We start from the raw sequence: 21,521 nt of genomic DNA on the forward strand, positions 1-21,521 counted from the left end.
AAGAACAAGAAGTGATACAGTCATACAGAACAAGAACTAAGCATTAAGCAGAACATACTGTTGTGTTGCTGATTGATGGTCAGGGGCGATAGACACTTTAGGTGAACAATTTTCAATAAGCACTAAGCAGAACAAGAACATACAGTGATACAGATACAACAGCAACCCCTAGAAGTCTAGAACCATTTCTGTGGAAATTAAGGTCTAAATTAAGGTGATTTAGGTCTAAATTTAGGTGAACAAGAACATTGAATCTTAACATATTTCTCAAGAGTTGAGGGTTTGTACAGATAAGTTCTGGGCATGGTAAGCCACTTTATATCATGTTAAGTTTTAGAAGAGGATTTGGGCTATGATGATAGTGAAACAGAAGGTCATGAATGGAGCTATGATAATGAACAGGGAATGAATGGTTATGGTAATGATGATTATGATGGTGGGGATGTATATGACGGTGAGTATTGGTCACAACATCATCTGTTTATTTTTCTTTCTTTGCTTCTTTAGTTACATGAATTGCYAGTATAAGTTTGTCTTTCTGGGTCTTTTTAGCTCATAGTAATAGTATGGTCAACAACTAATGAAGAGGAGGTTTTTGAGGTGTAAATTTCTTACTGAAATTGTCTTGTTTGAGATTTAGAATTTGGTATTGTAGATGCTGAAATCATGGTAGTGTTTTTGTGGTTCATTGCTTTTATTTGTTCTTTTGATTCTTGTTCATGGGAAATGGTTTTTCTATGGCTAGAATGGTTACATCAAAACCTATCAAGAATAGCTTAATTGGTAAGGCCTTGAGAGTTTGTTTTCTGCACATCATCAGTTCAAGTCCTCTTAGAGCTACCGGAGGGTTTTCATGATTGTTAATTTCAAAGTCCCATGGGATTAGTCAAGGTGTGTAAAAGCTACCTTGGATGCTATAATATTTTTGTGTCAAATCAAAGTATTGAAAATGTAAAAACCAGTTCTGATTTGACAAAATGTTTGAGAGATTTGGATTTCGTGGCAAGTTTTGAAATCTTTGGCATGTTTTAGGCTAACGTTATAACTTTGAATAGTGTATTTTTGAAAATATATAATATTATTGGAAAGTTTGTGTTCCATCCCTGCTGCATAACCCCAACCCCAAGATGGCTAAAATCAGTAATAACCAATATAAATTACATATAGTTTGTTGGTCTAATGAAAACATATTTTAACCCAAGAGTAAATAATAGTAAGTCCATTATTATCAATTAAGTTCATATCATAATTAATAAAAATATAATAGGGTTTCAAAATGTAATCGAGTGAACAAACTTAGGGGCTGTTTACCAAATTTTTTATTAAGTCATGTATGGATAAATTTGTCTGTTTGGATAAATGGGTGTTGTAGTTTACTTTTTTTATATGAACCAACAATCTGAATAACATAAATGACTGATTTACCCCCAATATTAATTATTTGAACATTAAAACAAAAAATCATAAAGAGACCGAAGATGGGGTGTCTCATATGGGAATGAGGTGATGCTTTAAATAAGGAGTAGGGTTGTCATTTTTGTGGCTGAATGAAGACAACACATTATTTTTATCTGTGCGATTAAGTCATGTTCTGTGTGAATAAGCCATAAGTAAACAACCTAAATGAGTTGTGCGAATAAGCCAGATAGACCAATAAGCCTAATTAAGCCGCAAGTAAAGAGTCTCTTACATTGATATATAATAATAGCAATTAAACTAATTGAAGTAAAATTTAATAATATATTGAAAAAAAAATTAAGGTCTTAAACAAGATAATTTAAAGTTAAAGGGCTGAATTTGCCAAGTCCAAAATCTTGCTATTAAACAAAAGCATTTTTTTTTTTCACAACATAAAGAAGTTATTAACAATGCACTAAATTTTATTATAATTTATTTTTTGTAGTATTATTATGGTCTTGTTTACCAAACGCTTATCCGGATATGCACTTATCAAGTCACTTTACTTTACCCGAAGAATATGACAAGGACTAAAATTTTTACCCGGCAAAGCGAAGGCAAGAATCGAGTCTTACCCGGTAAGAGCGAAGGCAATAATCGAGTCTTACCCGGTAAGAGCGAAGGCAATAATCGAGTCTTATCCGGTAAGTGAGGACGATGACTCTTACTATCGTTAGCGCTTACCGGGATAAATTGTTGCATACGATGTGTTTTAGTGAATAAAATCTTATCCAGTAAGTAAACAATAATTTTAAATCTTACCGGTAAGTGTTTACCGGGTAAGTGTCTAGAGTTATGATAAATCCGGCATCCAAGAAACAACTTTTTTTTGGTCGTTGTTTACAAGCATGAACACATATGATTGAAGATTTGCCATCAAGTCTTGATAATTAAAATGTCAAAGAACGAAAAACGTACCTGGCTCAATCGATGGCACTGTAGCATACACGAGTTTATCTTATAACAAAAATAACGATTCAGTTTTGGAGTCAGATTTGATAACATCCATAGAGCATACGTACTGATAACGTGTTATAGTATAAATGAAATAGAACAACAATAAAATAGCGAGAAAGAATCTGTAATTCTCATTAATCAAAAACCCTTTAAATAAAGATGAGATACAAGTAGATTGCTATGATAAATATTAGTTATAATCTATCTCTAATTCATCATATCTTTTAGACGATGACACACTTATCCTGTAACAGAAACCAAATAATACACGTGATATCATTTAACACTTTGAAAAAAAATTAGATCCATTTATTCAAAATTCGAATCTGATACAACTTCACCTTCATAACATCCAAAATTACATCAGCATCCTGCATGTAATTTCTTTCGGTATCAAACTTCATACAAGAATTTGTTATTAGTTACAGTACATAGATCATATCGTCGCTTCTCGAATTCGCACGTTTTTTTCAGTACATGGCGTACTTTTGAGTCCAACTCCGAGCCATGGCTTCGTACTTGACCTTGTCTATCTTGTACATATGTGCGATTTCTGGGACCAACGGGTCATCTGGGTTCGGGTCTGTTAGCAGTGAACATATCGACAACAACACCTGGATCAACACGATCCTGTTAGCTTTTTTAACAGTACGTCAAAATTGGATTTATAGGACGTAGTGGGGAGCAAAAGAAAACCTTGGAAATGGTGAGGGCAGGACTCCATTGATCCTTGAGAATATCAAGACATATGTTACCATTGTTGTTTATGTTTGGATGAAACACTTTGGTCCTAAAGGCAACCTACAACAACCAATTTATTAGCAGACTAATCAATCAACATACGGTTGGGACAATTACCATTTGGTAAGTTTGAGAAATGGTCCAAATCTAGCCGACATGAGATTCCAAAAGAACGTAAGAGTATGAACTTACTTTAGGGGGTTTGAAAGGGTAGTCGGGAGGGAAGTGGATGGTAACTTGGAAGACGCCACCGGAGTAAGGACTATCGTTTGGACCCATGATGGTTGCTTGCCAATGGAACATGTCTTGAGCCACAGGACCAGCACTGCATGAGGCTGGAGGGTCTCTTTGCAAGTCCTTGAGCTCTTTTACAATCCTCCTAGAAGCCATTACAGATGATATATGAAATGATACATATACTTAGATGTGTCTATATATACACATAGATAGTTGGTGGAGAAGGTACATATTCTAGGGGGAGCATTGAAGGCCATGGTTTTTTTTGGGCAACAAGATTCTTAATCATCACCTCCATACAATAAACTTCAAATCAAACCAAAAAGGAATATATTTTTCTTTAAGGATTCCCGAAATTAAGAGAATTTCACATTCTCTCTCATACTTTCTCCATTTTGAAGTAATCTGTTGAAGCAAAATATTTACCCAAAATCTCTATTTCTTTATTTCAGGGAATTTGTTGGAGATGCTCTTGTATATATTTGATTTTATGTTAGGTGATGAAAAAAAAGTTATATCTTGCAAGATCAGAAGTTGTTGGCAAAAGGTGTGGAATTTTTGGATTTTTTACTACCGTTGTTGATATAAAATCTTTTGTTATTACATCATAAGAATTTGTTTCATATGTATTTTTGATGATTTGTTCATACAGAAAACCAGACACATTCTTTTTTCATTTTGTCATTAATATTGAACATCACGGCGTGTTAGCTCAAGGGTTTCGTCCAAATACAAGACATGTCTTGGGATCGATCCCTCCCAACGGCTGGCTTCAACTGTTAAATGAGCCAAAAATTTCCCCCTCATTTTGGTATCCATGGAGACAGATTCCGTGTGAGACCGGTTAAGATTGTTAGTAATCAACTTTCGTCTAAATAATCAATATATGTAACAAATTATATATCAAATCAGATCATTGATGTTTTTTTGAAAATCTAGAAAAAGGTGAAGAAGAAATCAGCCATTTTCAACTTTTGAATGCAACTGCACTTGATTCTCTATTGAACTCGTGACCACAAATCACCCAATCTTGAAGAAAACCCTTGGAATGTTTTGACGGAACGGTATTCGAGAGTTCGGAATACATAGGATTTGGAATCCTTGATGTGTTTGATTTGTAGGATTTGGAATAGAATCGAAAAAAATGTAAAAAATTAAACAAACGCTACTTTTAGTATCAAGTAGCTTTAATAAACAAGGTTATGGCTTACATGGCCTAAACAAATGGAATATTTTTAATAATCTTTTAAAAAAAAGTTATTCTTAGAGTTATCATATATGGCTTAAACAGACGTATTTATGATATGCGTACCGACCAACCCCACCAACCCGTGTTAATTGAACAAAAAAGTTGACACCTTGATCCAACTAGTAAACATGTTCCACTAAGAAGTGAATCAAGATTTTGCTCCATTGATGAGCATATGTTCCCACTTGCCAAAAACAATCCCAAATATACTTCTCCTCCTTTTATATAAACACTACACGAAAAGCCTCTGTCTTGTAAGCCAAAAGATACTTCAAGTAATGGCTAATGGACCATCATCATATGCCATCCAGTCACTTCTTTCTTCCATATTCATTCAAATTGAAAGGCAAAAGTGAGAATAAAGGGTGTCAACATCTTCACCATCCACTATAATTCCATACCAAGAGAGTTGAAAACAATAATCTGATGTAATCGTGACGATAAATAGTGGGTGGGTGCGGATATAAATACAAGCCCATTATATCCCACCTAGAGCAGTTGTTTCCATGAAAATCCACAAGCCAAAGAGGCTAAACGATGACACTAATCTCAAAACTCAAACAATAACAAACATTGGTATGGAAAAATCAAGAGGATAATGAGCATCAAATTGGCCAACTACAGGAGTATTTAGTACATAAAGATCTCCAAGGTTTTGAAAGATGAAATACAAATTAACAAATATATGATGAAATGAATCCAAGACGATTTTCTTAATCTATCTGGATCTCCGGTCGAAGTAATACATAGAAGAAAAAAATCAAAACCTGATAAGTAATCATGGATGATGATGATGATGATGATGGAGACACGACGAGCCAACTGATGCTGATCATTGTTAGCCTCGATGACTTCCTTTGAAAGAGAGAGAGAGAGAGAGAGAGAGAGAGAATGGGGATGGCGAAAAAGGACAGAAAGGTAATAACATAGCTAGATTTCGTGTAAACCTGTCTCTCCATGGACCTCACTTCCAATCATAATATAGAGCAGGCCTTTTGGCCTGCTTTCTTCTTTTTCTTCGATTTTGGAGGAGCAAGGACAACTTTAATTGCAGCATCAAAAACCCCCTTCACATTCTGAGATAAATAATGACATAATATGTTAACATAAATAACTTGCTAAATATGTATCTCGGGAGAATCTATGCAAGATTATACATGCCTCCTGTGTTTTTGAACTACATTCAATGTATTCGGGTGCTCCAATTGTCTTCTGTAGCTCCTCTCCCTATAATAGGTTCAAAGATGTATATATGTTTGGAATAAGAAATTGAAGCTACTGCTTCTCGCAATCTGAGGCATAAGCTTATTTGTAAAATATTTACCTGAGCAGCAGTTATGGGAGTTGCACCAGGATGGTCTATGAAGAACTGCTTATCATCCCGAAGATCTATAATCCATCAACATTCAAATTTGTTTTGAATTAAACTATACACTCTGGAAGCACAATTCAATATGCAAAGATGGCCATAACAGAACATGGGTAGAAAGCAAGCATGCATATGTTTAGATGAAAGTAACCATGTCCAAGATACAAATAAGAACATGGCCTTCCTCGAGTTCGAAATTAAAGTTAAACCTAGAGGCCAGGGCAAAACAGTAATTCCAATAAAGGGTGCAACGTTCAATTTCTGAGCATAAAGAGTTTTTGGCTTCATGAGATGATTATCATTGTACACAGTTCCATTATTCATGGTCTATTTGAGTACAAGTTCATCCATGTCCATGTGCAGTTGCATTTGCTAAACTACTAACTTCATTGACAAGACCTAAAAGTAATTGAGTTTGGACTTTTAAACACCAAAAACCTATGATGTTCCAGAAGAGCAGTAGACTTCTAGCATAACCATGGGGTTGTTTTCACAGATAGAGCAGACATGGCCAAAACAGAAATCTAGAAGAGATGCATATAGGTGCATTGTAACATCCCAGGCCAACCGTACCAGATATTGTCCGTTTTGTCCCTGGACTCACAGTTTTAAAAAGCATTTGATAGAGGAGGTATCAAGCCCCTTATAAGGCAACCTTTGTTCCCCTCCCCAACCAATGTGGGATCTTACCTTGGGAGCCCAGCGAGGACGCTGGCACAACAGTCCAGTTCCCGGCTCGGATACCATCTGTAACATCCCTAGCCAACCGTACCAGGTATTGTCCGCTTTGTCCGACACCTGGATTCACGGTTTAAAACGCGTCTGATAGAGGAGGTATCAAGCTCCTTATAAGGAAACCGTTGTTCCCCTCCCCAACCAATGTGGGATCTTACATAAGTTGTATAAACATATTCGTTTCTATGTAGTAAAATACCCTAAAAGAAACTAATACAAATGCAATAAATTACCCTCAAAGAAACTAATAAATTCATTTTTAAGTACGTTGTATAAACATCATGATATGTCAGCCATGCATATTTGTGGTTCTAAAAGCATCTATGGAAGAGAGAATCATATACAAAATGCATCACAATTGACATCATACAAATGCATTTATTATCTGTACTTTACCTTTTTCCACGAAACAAATTCAAGTAAATATTTTGTTCATTAAAAAGTCCTATTTATCTATTTCTGTACGCGCCTAAGCCAGTCACAATGGAATCCTTTGAAAACGAAAAGTACACCGAAAAATAGCCTCTTTATGGGATCTAATAAGGTACAAGCATGGTCGACACACATTTTACTATCAAAGGTTTTTTCACCTGTAACCAACTCCTAGTAGCTCCTCAAGATTGCTGGTCATATATCCCATATAGGTATAAAAATATCAGTAACAAGAATACCATTTCGCGATGAATTTGATCTATAATGGCTTTTAATTATATGTAACTTTCACACTCTTGCACTTATGCAATTAAGTAAATCTATGACATACACCAAAGAGCTTGCCAGTTTTCCCTTTGTTTAAGAGAATAATCATGAGGAGAGGACAGTGCAATAACTTGCATTCCTTTTCATAAAAAGGAAACTGTGGTTTTTTTGGTGGTAGTTTCAGTGGTTGCTATTGGTTTACCTTATCAAACTAAACCAAACGAACCCAGAATATCCCACCTGGAGGTGGGATCTGGGGAGGGTAAGATTACCTGACCTCTAACCCAAAGTGTAGAGCGGTTTTTTTCATGAAGACCCCGGTTTGCGCGAAGTGTGACAAAGAGTGATTTACCTTATCAATTTCTGTAATTTCGAGAAGATTTATTTCATAAGATTGAGGGGACTTTGACAGGAAGTGGGGCCCATGATCTATCTTTCACCTAAAGCTGCTCTAACAAACAATATGTTTCTTTAATCCACCTGTTCTTTCGTATTAGAATAATTATCTTAAGATGATGTCGATTGGGATCATTCAAATTTAAAAAAGAACATTAGCATCCATTATGGTCCAGAGTATCCACAACAGGCACAACTAATCATGGATGGTGAGATTTAACTGCAGCAGTTATAGTAAAACAATTAAGAGAGTAAAAACTTTTAAAAGAAGAGGCAGCAACTCATAAGCAGGTTGAGAAAGAAGAACCTCTTTCTCCAACCCAACACCAGGAAGGAAAGGAGCAGCTTGCTTACAAATACAGGAGCATCAATTTCTATGGCTTAAAACAAATCATTCATTTATTAACTCACCGAGTTTGGTCCCAACAAGGACTATTGGGACACCAGGGGCATAATGCTTCAACTCTGGAATCCACTGAAAAAAGAAAGATAAGAGAACTTCAGTTCAAGGTATTAGCAGCCATCAAAAGCAAATCAAAGAAGAAAAAAGACTGAAAATGGGTGTAAAATGATATAGAATCACAAGATGTTCACCTTCTTGGAAACATTTTCATAGCTGGCCTTGCTAATGAGGGAAAATGCCAAAATGAAAACATCAGCCCCACGATAACTCAATGGTCTTAATCTGTTATAATCCTCCTGTCCTGTTCCCAGTATATCAATTTCACACCATCAATATATTACATGATAAAGAAAAGAAATTACAAAGTTCACAAATTAGTAATCGCTTAGACAAGATTTCATAAGGTTACCAGCAGTATCCCACAAGCCTAGATTGACAGTGGCACCATTGACAACAACATTGGCACTGAAATTATCAAATACGGTCGGCACGTAATCCTGTTTACCACAACGAGAAAACAAAAAAGCAAGGGGATTTAATTCCAATGTAAAGAGATACTATCTCTCAGAATCAAATGATACATTTAACTTTATTGGAGTTGACAGGACTAGACAGATGAGAGTGAGGTGGGTGGGTGAAAGAATTCTGGAAGGTTTAGGGTTTTAATTTGACATGGGTAATTTAGTACTTTACCAATCTTATCCCATCCCACTTTTCTATCCCATTCAGTTCGTGTCCTGTCCCAATTTAATACCACGCCAAACATGGGACAAAAGTTGTATTGTCATGTCCGATCCTATCCCACATACTAAGCGCACCCCAAATGAACAAAAGTAGCAAAATAACAATTTATAACATCCCTCTTCCAAAACTTTTCATATTGATCAAGGGCCAATATCCAACATTTCAAACTCTCCTAGCAAAAACAGTTCAATCAAATACTAGCATTGTGAAATGCATCATGCAATGTGCAAACAGTTTATGCTAAACTGCCTGCTATAATGATAAAAACTGCATAATGGGATACACATTTCTGGGCAGAAGAGGGAATGGATTCTTAATTGGGTGCAAAGTTGTAAGGAATGGTGAATTTAAAACATGCACCACAACTTTTATTGCATCCTGTTGAAGGGACCCAAAATCATGTAAAATCAGGCTAATAACAAAACAACCAAATTGGAGTCACTAACAATCTTTAGAATGATTTCTACAAAATGAAAGAACAATATATCATCAAGCAAACAGTTCTCTTTTACTTGATTCATGAAAATGTAAGCTTCCATCTACACCCAAATGCAAGAAACATAAGAGACATTCAGAAACATTTTAGGCCCAACTTGTTTTGACCTTTTAACATTTTCCATTTTGTGGATCCATAAGAAAGACCAAAAAATGTTGATAGATGTAAGCCATTATAGAAATTCAATCTCTGTCTCGGCAAAAATACATAATTCAAATATGCATATATATATATATATATATATATATATATATATATATATATATATATATATATACCTTAAACCTATTATACATGAACATATCAAACAAAATCCAATTAAACAACATGAATGGCATTCATCGTTAATTTGGAATCGGGAAAAGGGAGATTAACAAAATGTGAGGTTTCTTCTTCACCTAAAAGCAAAGAGCGTGGAAGAAAAATAAATCATCAAAAACTTCATGCGGAATTAGACCCCAAGAATGGCCAAAAAATAATAAAAGGAAGGGGTTGAGGAAGAGATAATCACCGTGGGAAAGGTGTTGCTGGTGTAGGAAATCAAGAGACAAGTCTTCCCAACAGCCCCATCACCAACTGTGACGCACTTTATGAACCTCGAAGCGCTCATATTTCTTCAAATGAGCCTCAGATCTTCTCTTCCCTCAGAAGACCTGATCACCACTAAAACACCAACTCAAGAAATCCCGTTGTTCCTTCTTCTCCTTCTACTATCTTCTTTTTCCACCTCTTCCTACCCGTCTGCCAATTGACGCTTGTTTAGCAAACAACAAGAACTTTTTGCAGGTTTCTTTAAGAAACATTAAGAAAGAAACCCTAGAGAAAATTGAATAACAGGAGTGCAGTTTTTTGTTGAGAGAAATCGTAAGAAGAAATGTGGGGAGCAGAAAACCCTAATTAATTGGAGATCGATCAACATCTAGCGAGAGAGATTACCTTATTTTAGCCGGTAAACAATGCCGTTGAATCGCTCGCTGGGTGGTGGAGATGAACTCTCTCTCTCCGAATTCTAATTTCTGCAAGTTTGTGCCTTGTTGTGACAACGAAGATGGGGTTGATGATTGTTTTAATCTTGTTATAAAAATACGTTTGTGGACCCCTCCAAATTGGATTTGCTAAAAAGCAGTTACCAAACAACAATTTATTCAAATTGTTGAATTTTATTATTGTTCTCGTCATTTATATTAAACTAGTTGTGTATCTGTACAATGCGTTAAAAACCGTGAATTTTAACGATTTTGAAGTTTTATTGGTTTTATTAGAGAAGATTTAAAGATGATATAAGTTACACTTAGACTTTACATATTAATATAATTTAAATGAATAAGAGTTATGGTTCCAATTACAGTCTATCGATGAAAAAAATTGTATAACAGTTTAAAATCCAATATATTTAAAATCCAACATATTTAAACAATGTCACAAATGTGTTCAATTTACACCAAGAGCAAAGAATCAAGAGATTGAAAGCAAGACCGAGAGTTTTAGAGCAATTGAATTGGAGATGAATGAGAGAACTTTTAATAACTCATGATGAATATCAGTTTAAATCTCATATTGGGGGATGAGAAGAAACCATAGAGGTATGAGAGGGTGAAGACATGAGTGAAATGTGTCAAAAGGTAATAATGTGCATTGGTATTAGTAGTACTTAATACATTATAAGTTGTTTTTAAGACTTTGTGTATAAATGTATAGTACTTTGTGCATTAAAAGTTGTTGTTTAAGACTTTTGATAAATCTGGTTTATAAGGTAGTATAAATATAGATATGTTATAACTCTTTCATTAACTTAGAGGTATTTTTAGTATTTTAATTTTTGATTTCTTTTTTGGTATTTTTATATTTTTGATTTAATAAAACTATATATTTTTAAAAAAAATTATATTACTTTATTATCGTTTATGATAAAAATAATTAAAATCTTTTTTGATACAATTAGTTTTTTTTTTACAGTTTTAGTTTTTTTATGAGTTCGATTTCTATCACTAACATCGTTCAAATGCAAGTCGCTGAATATCCTTACATAAGAATATTTTAATTCTTTTTTCTTTATTAAAAAAAAGAATTATATTTTTTATGGGACCAAACAATTAACTATTTTTAGGCTATTATTACCAAACAAATATATGTAATTTTATTAGGACTTACAATTGTTTGGTCTCATAAGTCATTCAATTATTACAAACAAATGTTAACACTGTTTAAGGGGCTCGTTCAATTGTTAACCAAAAAATGTATGTTAGTTATATAAATCAATCTTAGCCTTTAATCTTTGTGATATATGAATTAAATTCATTGGTGGCATTTTTAGTAATACGTTCATCTATGATACGTATTAAACATAAGTGAATCATAGTGAACAAGGGTATTTTTGGAAAATTTCAAGGAGAGTTCTTTAAGGAATCAAGCCCGTTTCCTGGCAATTACTCCTTCATCGAACGTGTCTAAAGTGTTCTTCATAGGTTCACTTATGAACAACATTCAATGTAGTTCATTCTTTCAGTTTTTACTTATGAACCCACAAGTTTTCTAATCTGATTCACTTATGAAAATGTTCGTGTTTATAAACATATCTGTGAATCTGGTATTATTGTTCAGTAATGAACAATCTTTAGTTATGTGTTCATGGTGTTGTTTGTGAACGATGTTCATTCATACACGTTTTTTGATTACGACACCATCATATATTCAAAATTCTCTTGCACTATTATATCTATACACCTAATAAATAAGTAACTTGGGTGACATGTGTCATCTTCTGGTGAGTCGGTTATCTTATTTTCCCGCCTAAACATGTATTTAGACACAATTTACATTAATGGTTCAATTAGACTCATTTGAACGTATCTAGACACAATTTGCATTAACAGTTCAATTATATTCATTTGATTGACATGTGTCATCTTATTCAATCAATACTACTAATTTAGGATGCAATTGATTTTATTCTTTGGTTAATTAATTCATGTGGTAACTGATTCCCAAAAAAATGGTGTTTACTTCTAAGTTTAAATTCAATTTACTGATATAATTTCATTTTTAAATTCAACTTTATTATAGGGTTTAACTTCATTTTATTCTAAATTCAATTCACTGAAAAGTTTTACTTCAGAGTTATTTCAAGAGAACAAGTCTGAAGTCATTCTTCAGAGTTAGCTCACCCGAACTCTGGAGTTTGAACTCTGAAATCTTTTTTTTTTTCAAACTTAGAAGTCTAAACTCTGAAGTCTTGTTTTTAGACTTAGAAAAAAAAGTTTGAAGTCTTCTTTTTCAGGCTTAGAAGTCTGAACTCTGAAGTCTTCTATAATTCTAAAAAGTACAAGTCTGAAAAGTCATACTTTAGCGTTAGCTTACCCGAATTCTGAAGTCTTTTTTTCAGACTTAGCTCACCCGAACTCCGAAATCTGAAGTCTGAACTCTTTTTTTCCAGACTTAGAAGTTTGAACTCTGGTTTAATAGGACTGGTTTTATACTTCAGAGTTATTTCAAGAATACAAGTCTGAAGAGTCATTCTTCAGAGTTTTATTTTAGAGTTATTTCCAAAGTACAAGTCTGAAAAATCATTCTTCAGAATTAGCTCACCCTAACTCTGTATTCTTCTTTTCCAAACGGACACCATGTAGAGCCTCTGCATAATGCATGCAGAGCTTCCGGCTTGTCTATATCAAGCTTTGAAGTCTGAAGAGTTTTACTTCAAAGTAATTTCAAGAGTACAAGTCTTGTAATAAACTTATCTAGACTTTAAAGATAAGTCTTTAAGACTTAGACTTAGTTTTGTAAGCAATAGCCCCTCTAGTTGGTCTGGCTTCTGGATGTTAGAGGAGCTCTAGTTTGGTCTTGCTCTGTATGATGCAAACTTTACCATGAGGTCTTTTTCAAATATATTGGGTATTTGAATAACTATGAACTTAAGGTCTTTAGATTTCGTCTTCAAATTTGACACATACGCTCTTCTAAGTTTAAATTCAATTTACTGATATAGTTTCATTTCTAAATTAAACTTTATTCTAGGGTTAACTTCATTTTAACTAATTACTGATATAGTTTCGTTTCTAAATACAAGTCTGAAGAGTCATTCTTTAGAGGTATTTCAATAGTACAAGTCTAAAATCATTCTTCAGAGTTTTAGTTCAGAGTTATTTCAAGAGTACAAGTCTGAAGTCATTCTTTATAGTTATATTTCAGAGTTATTTCAAGAGTACACGTATGAAGAGTCATTCTAAAGAGTTAGCTCATTCGAACTCTGAAGTCTGTTTTTTCAGACTTAGTTCACCCGAACTCTGAAGTCTTCTTTTTCAGACTTAGAAGTCTGAACTCTTAAGTCTTTTGTTTTAGACTTAGAAAAAGAAATCTGAAATATTCTTTTTTAGACTTAGAAGTCTTAACTCTGAAGTCTTCTACAAGTCTGAGAGTTATTCTTCAGAATTAGCTCACCCAAATTCTGAAGTCTGAACTCTGAAGTCTTTCTTTTAGACTTAGATGTCTAAACTCTGATTTAGTGTAATTGATTTTATATTTCAGAGTTATTTCAATAGTACAAGTCTGAAGAGTCATTCTTTAAAGTTTTACTACAGAGTTATTGCCATATTACAAGTCTGAAGAGCCATTCTTCAGAGTTAGCTCATCCGAATTATGAAGCCTTCTTTTCCAGACGGAGCACCATGTAGAGCCTTTGCATAGTGCATGTAGAGCCTCTACATAATGCATGCAGAGCTTCTGGCTTGCCTATACAGAGTCTGAAGTCTGAAGAGTTTTACTTCAGAGTTATTTCAAAAGTACAAGTCTGAAGAGTCATTCTAAATTACTTTTAAGTTTAAATTTAATTTACTGATATAGTTTCATTTCTAAATTTAATTTAATTCTAGAGTTAACTTCATTTTAATTAATTATTGATATAGTTTCATTTCTAAATTCAAGTATGAAGAGTTATATTTTAGAGTTATTTCAAGAATACAAGTCTAAAGTAACATCGTACTTTCGATGATCATTCATATTTGTAAGATAAGTTCCTGACATAATTTGATTTTTTCAAATTACCCCGTATAATACACGGGATCGAACCTAGTATATATATATATATATATATATATATATATATATATCACTCTCTCTTCTTCTAAATTGTAAACGCCTTTTTTTTTTCCTTATGTACAACATGAACAAACTAAAACAATAAAATTTTAAATAATATATATATATATATATATATATATATATATATATATATATATTATAAGGTTAAGTTCCGATGAGAGGGAAGTTATGGTGAGAAATGTAAGAACAGATCTGCACTCTTGGATCAGTCTTTATTGAATGTTAACACTAATGAGGTGCACTGATATACACCATATCAATTTTCTTATAAAGCGAATTTATAGGTGAACATGAGATTAAAAGTGATCTAGGGTTCAAATATGTTCTTGTGTTTCCCACACGATCCTTCGCCTTTATATATAAATTAGAGACTTCAAGTCTCTTTACTCCTTCAAAAAGGGAATTGTCCAATTCATTTTCTAGTTGTGTTTCTACTTAATCGACAAAAATAGCAAAGATTTTCCAAGTAACATTTTAACAATTTGTGAAATTTACTTTTTATAAATTTAATATTCATAAAATAACACTTTTGCAAGTTGTGAAAGTATTATTTGCAATGAAATGTTGACGTGACAAGTAACACTTTAGCAAGTTGGCGTAAATGACATTTTCACAGTGTTTTTGTAGTGAAGGTTCAATTTTTGTTTTACCTTCACAATGTTTTGTTATGAAGTTTCAAGTGTAAAAATATGGTCTCACGGATCTAAATGAGTGCATTCATAAGAATCCAACATTATTGAAAATAATTAGAATCTTAAATGTTAAGCATGAATTTTGGGAGTAAATAAAAGAGTGAAGGACATGAATGAATTGAGGATTAAGAAAGGTTGAAAGAGGTTGGGTGCATGCAATAATGGGCGGCCGGTGATAGTCGTTGGCTGAGTGGGGTTGGAACAACCATCCCTATCATTCTCTTTGGTTTAACAAACTCCATTTCATATTTCTTTAAAATCTTACTCATCAAAATAAATTATAGTGTTAAACTCCTATAAGTAAACAATTACCGCGTAAGCATTTGATGGGACCGTTCATATGATATGAAAGAGGACATTTTTTATGTTTTGTGTTTCATATGAGCATTTTATACGATGTTATGGTACTCGATGTATTTTGTTCAGCCTGTTTCATGAGATCTATGAAAAACGATTCGTCTATACGAACTGGGGAAACTTTAAGCGTTTTATCTAAGAAATTGATAGCATATGAAGGATGTTGATGTATAAGATTATTATATAATATTATTAATTGGAGTAAATTACAACCTTTGTAATTGGTATTTTGTATGGTCCCACTTTTGTTACTCAACACAATAATTTTAAGTTGGGAGATGTCAGAATCAGACCAAAAAGGATCGGGATTGATAAAACTGCTTTGGTTTTTTATTCACGGCTGAATCAAATATGTTTTTCAAACCAAAGATCAGTACAATTAGACCATCAACTGAATATGGTCCACCGGTTTTTGAAGATTTGGAAGGCTCAACTTACTTCTATAGAAGCAGCAGTTCAATTCTGTGTAGAAAAAACATGAGTTGGGTAATAACAGCATTATTTAATTTATATTTTAACTGATAAAATATATATATAAATAAATTTTGGTCCTTGTGATAATGGTATTTTCTTATGGAATTGGTTCATGTACTTTATTTAGAGTAAATTACATTTCTCATCCCTATGGTTTGTGAAAAATTACGGATTTGTTCTTGTGGTTTGAAAATTCCAGTTTCCTTTCCTATGTTTTGCAGTTCATTTCTATTGTCATCCCTGAAATTATTATTTTGTTGATATGACAATGATGTTGCAAAAAATATGAAGAGTGAGGTTCTTGGAGGTTACACCATTGTTTTATTAGTTTATTCGACACACAAGTATATATACATACACACACACACACACACACATATATATATATATATATATATGTATATGCTGCCTTTACACATGCCTTGAAAAACGTCATGACCTCGCCCTAACTCGTAAGGCTTGAGGCTTGACATGCCTCACATCATTTGGGACCTTGTATACATACGGAAAATGCAATGTTGTTTCCCTAAAGTGATTGTTTTTCATGTGTAATTTTTGTTTCATATTGTGAAACAACACTACGCTTTCACACATATTGTTTCACAAAGTGAAACAATACATAGTCAATGGTTTTCATGGTTCTCAATGTTTGTTGTGTTTTCATTTGGTTATGATCTCACACACACACACACATACACACATACACATACACACATACACACACACACACACACACACACATATATATATATATATATATATATATGAAAGTTCAATTGCAAACATTTTTTCGTTTATGAAATGGGGGAAAAAGGAGAATGCGATAAATCCCGGTTGTCCATATCCATCATGACTAATGAACATGGACATTCATGATGAATGTTTACACTATTCATGATGAATAAACCATGAGTATCTAGGATGCATGATGTACTATGGAACTTATGTTTTCGATTAAACCTGCCCCTATGTATACTTTATACATACCACAACACAAAGTGAGAAAATAAAAAGATACGTGACTAGAAAATAACAAGTAGTATTAAACAATTAAGGGGTGTTTCTTTCGTTGGATTCCAACAGAATATAGAGGAACTGGAATGTCAATTCCATGGACCAAAGTTTATTCTTACGTTTGGTTTGCATATTGGATTTCATCGAATTCTATGGCTGAAGGATTCGATCATTGCTAAGCATAAGTCAAGGAATTTAATTTCATTTCTTGGCAAATGTAATTGATTTCATATATTGTTTTAAAAAAAACAAAAATAGCCTTCACCTCCAATTAATATTATCATTCCACCACCACTACGCCATCTCCACTCCAACACTACCACCACCCTCACTGACAGCCACTACCCACCCACGCCACCCATAAATTGTCATCGCCACCACCGCCATACTACTATTGTCGTCGTCATAACGCCACCCACCCCACCCCACCCCCACAGTCAAATTCAATGTTGGGTTGAGATTAAATCTCTCTCCTTACGATAAAAATCGTCTCATATTTGTCAAAGGTAAGGAATGACGACATGTCTCCTAGTATACAACAATGTACCAACATCGATTTGTTTAGCCTTGCAAACCCAACCAACGAATGTCTCCTTTGTTAAGAGGATTTGAAAGTGCAAAAGGAAAGAAAATCATGGCTAAACAAATGACTGGGAAAAGAAAAGCAAAAAACCAGTACGAAAAACTGTAAAGAACGAATTTCTATTTCAACTATAACATTAACATCAAAAAGTAACATTTAGCTATTAATATTTTTACCAATCAACCTATAATCTCCATGCTTCATAAACCTTATAAAAACATACCTTTTTCAAGCACGTGAGGGGCCACTAACTCCTTCCTTATCACCAATCATTCAAATAAAATTGTTTCTCTTTTTGTTTTTAGCTTTCCTCTTTTGCAATTTTAAAACATCACTTCAAAATGTAAATCATTGCATCAAAAAGACTTCAGGTAAGAGCGATGAAAATGATGGAAAGTCTTATCCGGTAAGCGTAGATGACAACTCTTAATTACCGTGATAAACACTTATCTAGCAAATTATAACATTCGATCGATATGTTTTCATGTACTAAAATTTTATGCATCAAAATAAATTATAGTGTTGACACCTATCGGTAAACACTTACTAGATAAACGTTTAGGTAAACGGCCCTCAGATTATCCATACAACTCACATTTTTAGAAGTTCTAGTATTTGTTATGTTATATATGACACATTATATACTTTAAAAAAGATAGATTCCAAAAAAAACACCAACAAATACAATAGTTACCACACTAAATCACAAAACCAAATAAGAACAACACAACACCCTGCAGAAACCCCTTCCAAAACCCTAGTTCATTAGCCTCTTCACATCATGAACCTCCTCTAAACCCTTGGTTTGGTTGCAAACCGATTCGAACGCATGAGTCCACACGTTAGCGAACCCCGTCACTGCTTGAAAAACGTGCGGCAACCCCATTTGTAAATTGTTCAACGTCGTTGACCGCGTTATCCCGATTGATTTCTCATATTTTCCCTTCTCTTCTTCCGCTTTTGCCCTCAACACCTCCACCTTGGCCCATTTATCTGCAACCCGATCCGTCTTCCGACTCAACGGGCCGGAATACGGGCCCGTCCCATACTTGCTTTCCAAACCCCGAACCTCCATCGTCTTCTTCTCTAGCTCCTTAAAGTAGGAATCCGCCCTTCTCTTCTGCTTTTGCTCATCACCTTGTTGGATCACTATGGCGTTAACTACGGTTAAAAGGGCTTTGATGCCCTCGGAGGCGACTTTATCAGGGGCATTGTCGACCGCGAGCTGCCATTCTTCACAGAGGGTGTAGATTGCAGAGTCCTGTTTGTTTCGGGACGAGGGGTTTTTGCTGAACTGGAAAAGGCTGAGCCGGAGCCACCCGGTTAAGGATTGGATGTAGTCTCGTTGACTTTTGACCAGGTTGCAGAAGGAGAGGTGCCATTGTTGGACCTCGAGCTCGAGCTGGAGGGTCGACTGGCGGTGGATTTCGGTGGTGGCGACAGTCGATGGGGCTGGGGGGGCAGTGATGTACTTGAGCTGCTGTACTATGTGCATTTGTACTTGGTGGCTCTCGTATAAACTTCTCCACATGCACATCAATCTGCACAAAGTCAAAATCAATAACACGGTCCATAAAAGTCAAAATCAAGGACACAAACAAAATAGTCGAAAATATGTGTTCACAGAAACATCCGCTCTACTATTTAGAATAAAGGCCAAGTCAGATATATGCGAGTGTAGTATAAGCTATGACGTTGACATATATACCCCTAAAAGACAAGCATGTCTATTCACAGAAACATCTGCTCTACTGTCTGGAGTAACGGTAATGCGAGATGTAGGTCAATAAGCTATATACCCTTGAAAGACTCGTGAAGTAAGATCACGGGTATTCACGAAAACAACCTCTTTATATCAGGTCCTTTCGGAGTCGATATACGGAGCTAATTTATATGCAATAATAAATAAAGATACGAACCCTTTTACAAGCTCAACGAGCTGTGGGTAAAGCTCGGTTTCTCTGAGTTTGATGATTTCTTGTGAAGTTGATTCGATCGCTTGAGCAGAAACCATCATTCTCGACTCCAACTTCTCGACCTCTTTCTTAGCTTTCTCCGTTTTCATGTAATCGCCTCTCTTCAACTCCAATTTCCTCAGTTGTTCCGTCTTCTTCTCGTGCTCAATCTTCAGACTCTCGGCATTCTAGAACATAAACCGAAAGGCAACGCTTCATTCGAGAATTACGACATTTAAATTTACAGAATCAACATAAGTTTACCTTAACCTCGTCGTATAGCTTCTTCTCCCATTCATACAGTCTCTCCACCGTAGAACAGTGGCTGCCGGAAATATGCCCGCCATCGACAGCACCGATCCCGTCCATTCCATCACAACCCAACTTCACGAACCTCAAGCTCGAGCTCCATGAACAGAAAAACGGGTTCAAACTCTTCCCATACCCGTGAATTTTACCTTTGAAACATAACATTGCATTTGCTTTAGTAATGCTCAATTGTCTAGTTTGTGTTCTCTTAAATTGGACTTTTATGGTCAAACAATCGATTTCAAAAATCCAAAATTGAGATAGATATCTAAAAACTAACAACAAATTTAAACGACATTAACTTTGCATCAACAGAAAGTAAACTAACAAAAGAAGTTGATCTTGAAATAAAGCATAAGATCATCAAATCCTGGATTTTAGAAATGAAAAGTTTGACTTTGAATTCTATCTTTCAAAAGTTGCCCAACGATATTTATTTAGTATTATCGATTACAGAATATGCGGGATTTTACCTGATGCTGTTTGGTCGGGAAAGGTACAAGTCGGAACTTCCAACAAAGCCGACAGCTTTCCGCCGGATTCCGCCGCCCGGAGAAAGTACTCATCTAGTTCTTTGATGATTTCCATTAGGTCCTTGCTTTTACTCGAAACCACCACCGGCATCTCGCTCTGTGTGGGGTTGGAAACAGTGATCTTTGAAAACCCACTAACGGCAGAAGGCGGCGCGGCTACGCTTGCGGCCCCAATGGTGGTTGTCACCACCGTCTCCGAGGCGCCGGTGGTGGATATCTCTTCCCATTCATCATCGCGCACTGTCTCCGCTCTCTCTGGTAACGGCATGAACGGGTCCCAGAAATCCCATGTGGATGATGGAGGCGGAGGAGGAGGCGGCGGCGGCGGTGGAAGGGGAGTGGAGGAGGTGTTGGCGGTGGATGTCGTCCATGTCTCAGAAGTTGGACTCATCGGAGGTGGGGGAGGAGGCGGTGGCGTAGGTGTTCGTGGGGGAGAATGCGAAGGGTGAATTGGTGGCAAGTGGTGGTGCAGGGCGGACTCAGCGGTGGCGAACTGGAGAAGGGCGGAGCCGGTGTTCTTTAAAGACCTTAAATACATGCTATGAGCAGCAGAGAAAGCATTTCTAGCTTTTACAAACTGCTTCATATATCTTTTTCTAGCTTTACACCTTGAAACCATCTCTTCCCTCTCTAATCTTGAATAATAACACCCCATTTCTCTCTCTACTCTCTCTCTAGAATTCTTCAAATTTCAACCAAATCCCATCTATCTGGGTGTTCCTTAATTCCCCCAAAATTTCAAAAAAAGGAATTCTTTTTTTGATATTTCAACAAAATCCCATCCGGGTAATTCTCGATTTTTGAAAGAAAAGCTTGAGAAAACAAGAAAATCTCTCTGTAATTCTCTTTTTGATTTTTCAAAATATTCTCAAACTGAGCATTTCTTGATATTTCAAAATTATAAAAAAGAAGCTTTCAACTTCACTACCACATTTTCCTTTTTAGTACTTCAAAGCAAAAAAACCCTTCTTGTATATATATATATATATGTATGTATCTATCGCTTTCTCTCTCTAGATGTTG

At 35.0% G+C, this 21,521-nt stretch overlaps 2 protein-coding genes across 6 annotated transcripts; both read right to left on the minus strand.

Moving 5' to 3' along the window:
- Nucleotides 1-2,699: 2,699 nt before the first annotated feature.
- LOC112515354 (ubiquitin-conjugating enzyme E2 28-like) lies at nt 2,700-3,554 on the minus strand. The gene is made up of 3 exons (XM_025122129.1): nt 3,349-3,554; nt 3,112-3,216; nt 2,700-3,029 (listed from the first exon to the last, which is right to left on the minus strand). Exons 1-3 carry the CDS (start codon nt 3,544-3,546, stop codon nt 2,886-2,888), a joined length of 447 nt encoding a protein of 148 aa, XP_024977897.1. The 5' UTR covers nt 3,547-3,554; the 3' UTR covers nt 2,700-2,885.
- A 1,667-nt stretch (nt 3,555-5,221) lies between these two features.
- Nucleotides 5,222-21,153, minus strand: LOC112515353 (rac-like GTP-binding protein ARAC1). Of its 5 annotated transcripts, XM_025122124.1 has the most exons (10): nt 20,439-21,153; nt 19,921-20,114; nt 19,621-19,844; nt 18,480-19,242; nt 8,654-8,741; nt 8,436-8,545; nt 8,253-8,316; nt 5,967-6,031; nt 5,804-5,869; nt 5,222-5,718 (listed from the first exon to the last, which is right to left on the minus strand). In XM_025122124.1, exons 1-10 carry the CDS (start codon nt 21,151-21,153, stop codon nt 5,617-5,619), a joined length of 2,391 nt encoding a protein of 796 aa, XP_024977892.1. In that variant the 3' UTR covers nt 5,222-5,616. The 5 variants fall into 5 exon arrangements, with proteins under 5 accessions (XP_024977892.1, XP_024977895.1, XP_024977894.1 ...); XM_025122127.1 differs by lacking the exons at nt 18,480-19,242; nt 19,621-19,844; nt 19,921-20,114; nt 20,439-21,153 and adding exons at nt 9,996-10,239; nt 10,421-10,522; XM_025122126.1 differs by lacking the exons at nt 18,480-19,242; nt 19,621-19,844; nt 19,921-20,114; nt 20,439-21,153 and adding exons at nt 9,996-10,225; nt 10,421-10,516.
- Nucleotides 21,154-21,521: the final 368 nt, after the last annotated feature.

The sequence above is a fragment of the Cynara cardunculus genome (genome assembly GCF_001531365.2).
Source record: "Cynara cardunculus var. scolymus isolate 2C chromosome LG 7, CcrdV1, whole genome shotgun sequence".
In the NCBI taxonomy this organism is placed as follows: Eukaryota; Viridiplantae; Streptophyta; class Magnoliopsida; order Asterales; family Asteraceae; genus Cynara; species Cynara cardunculus.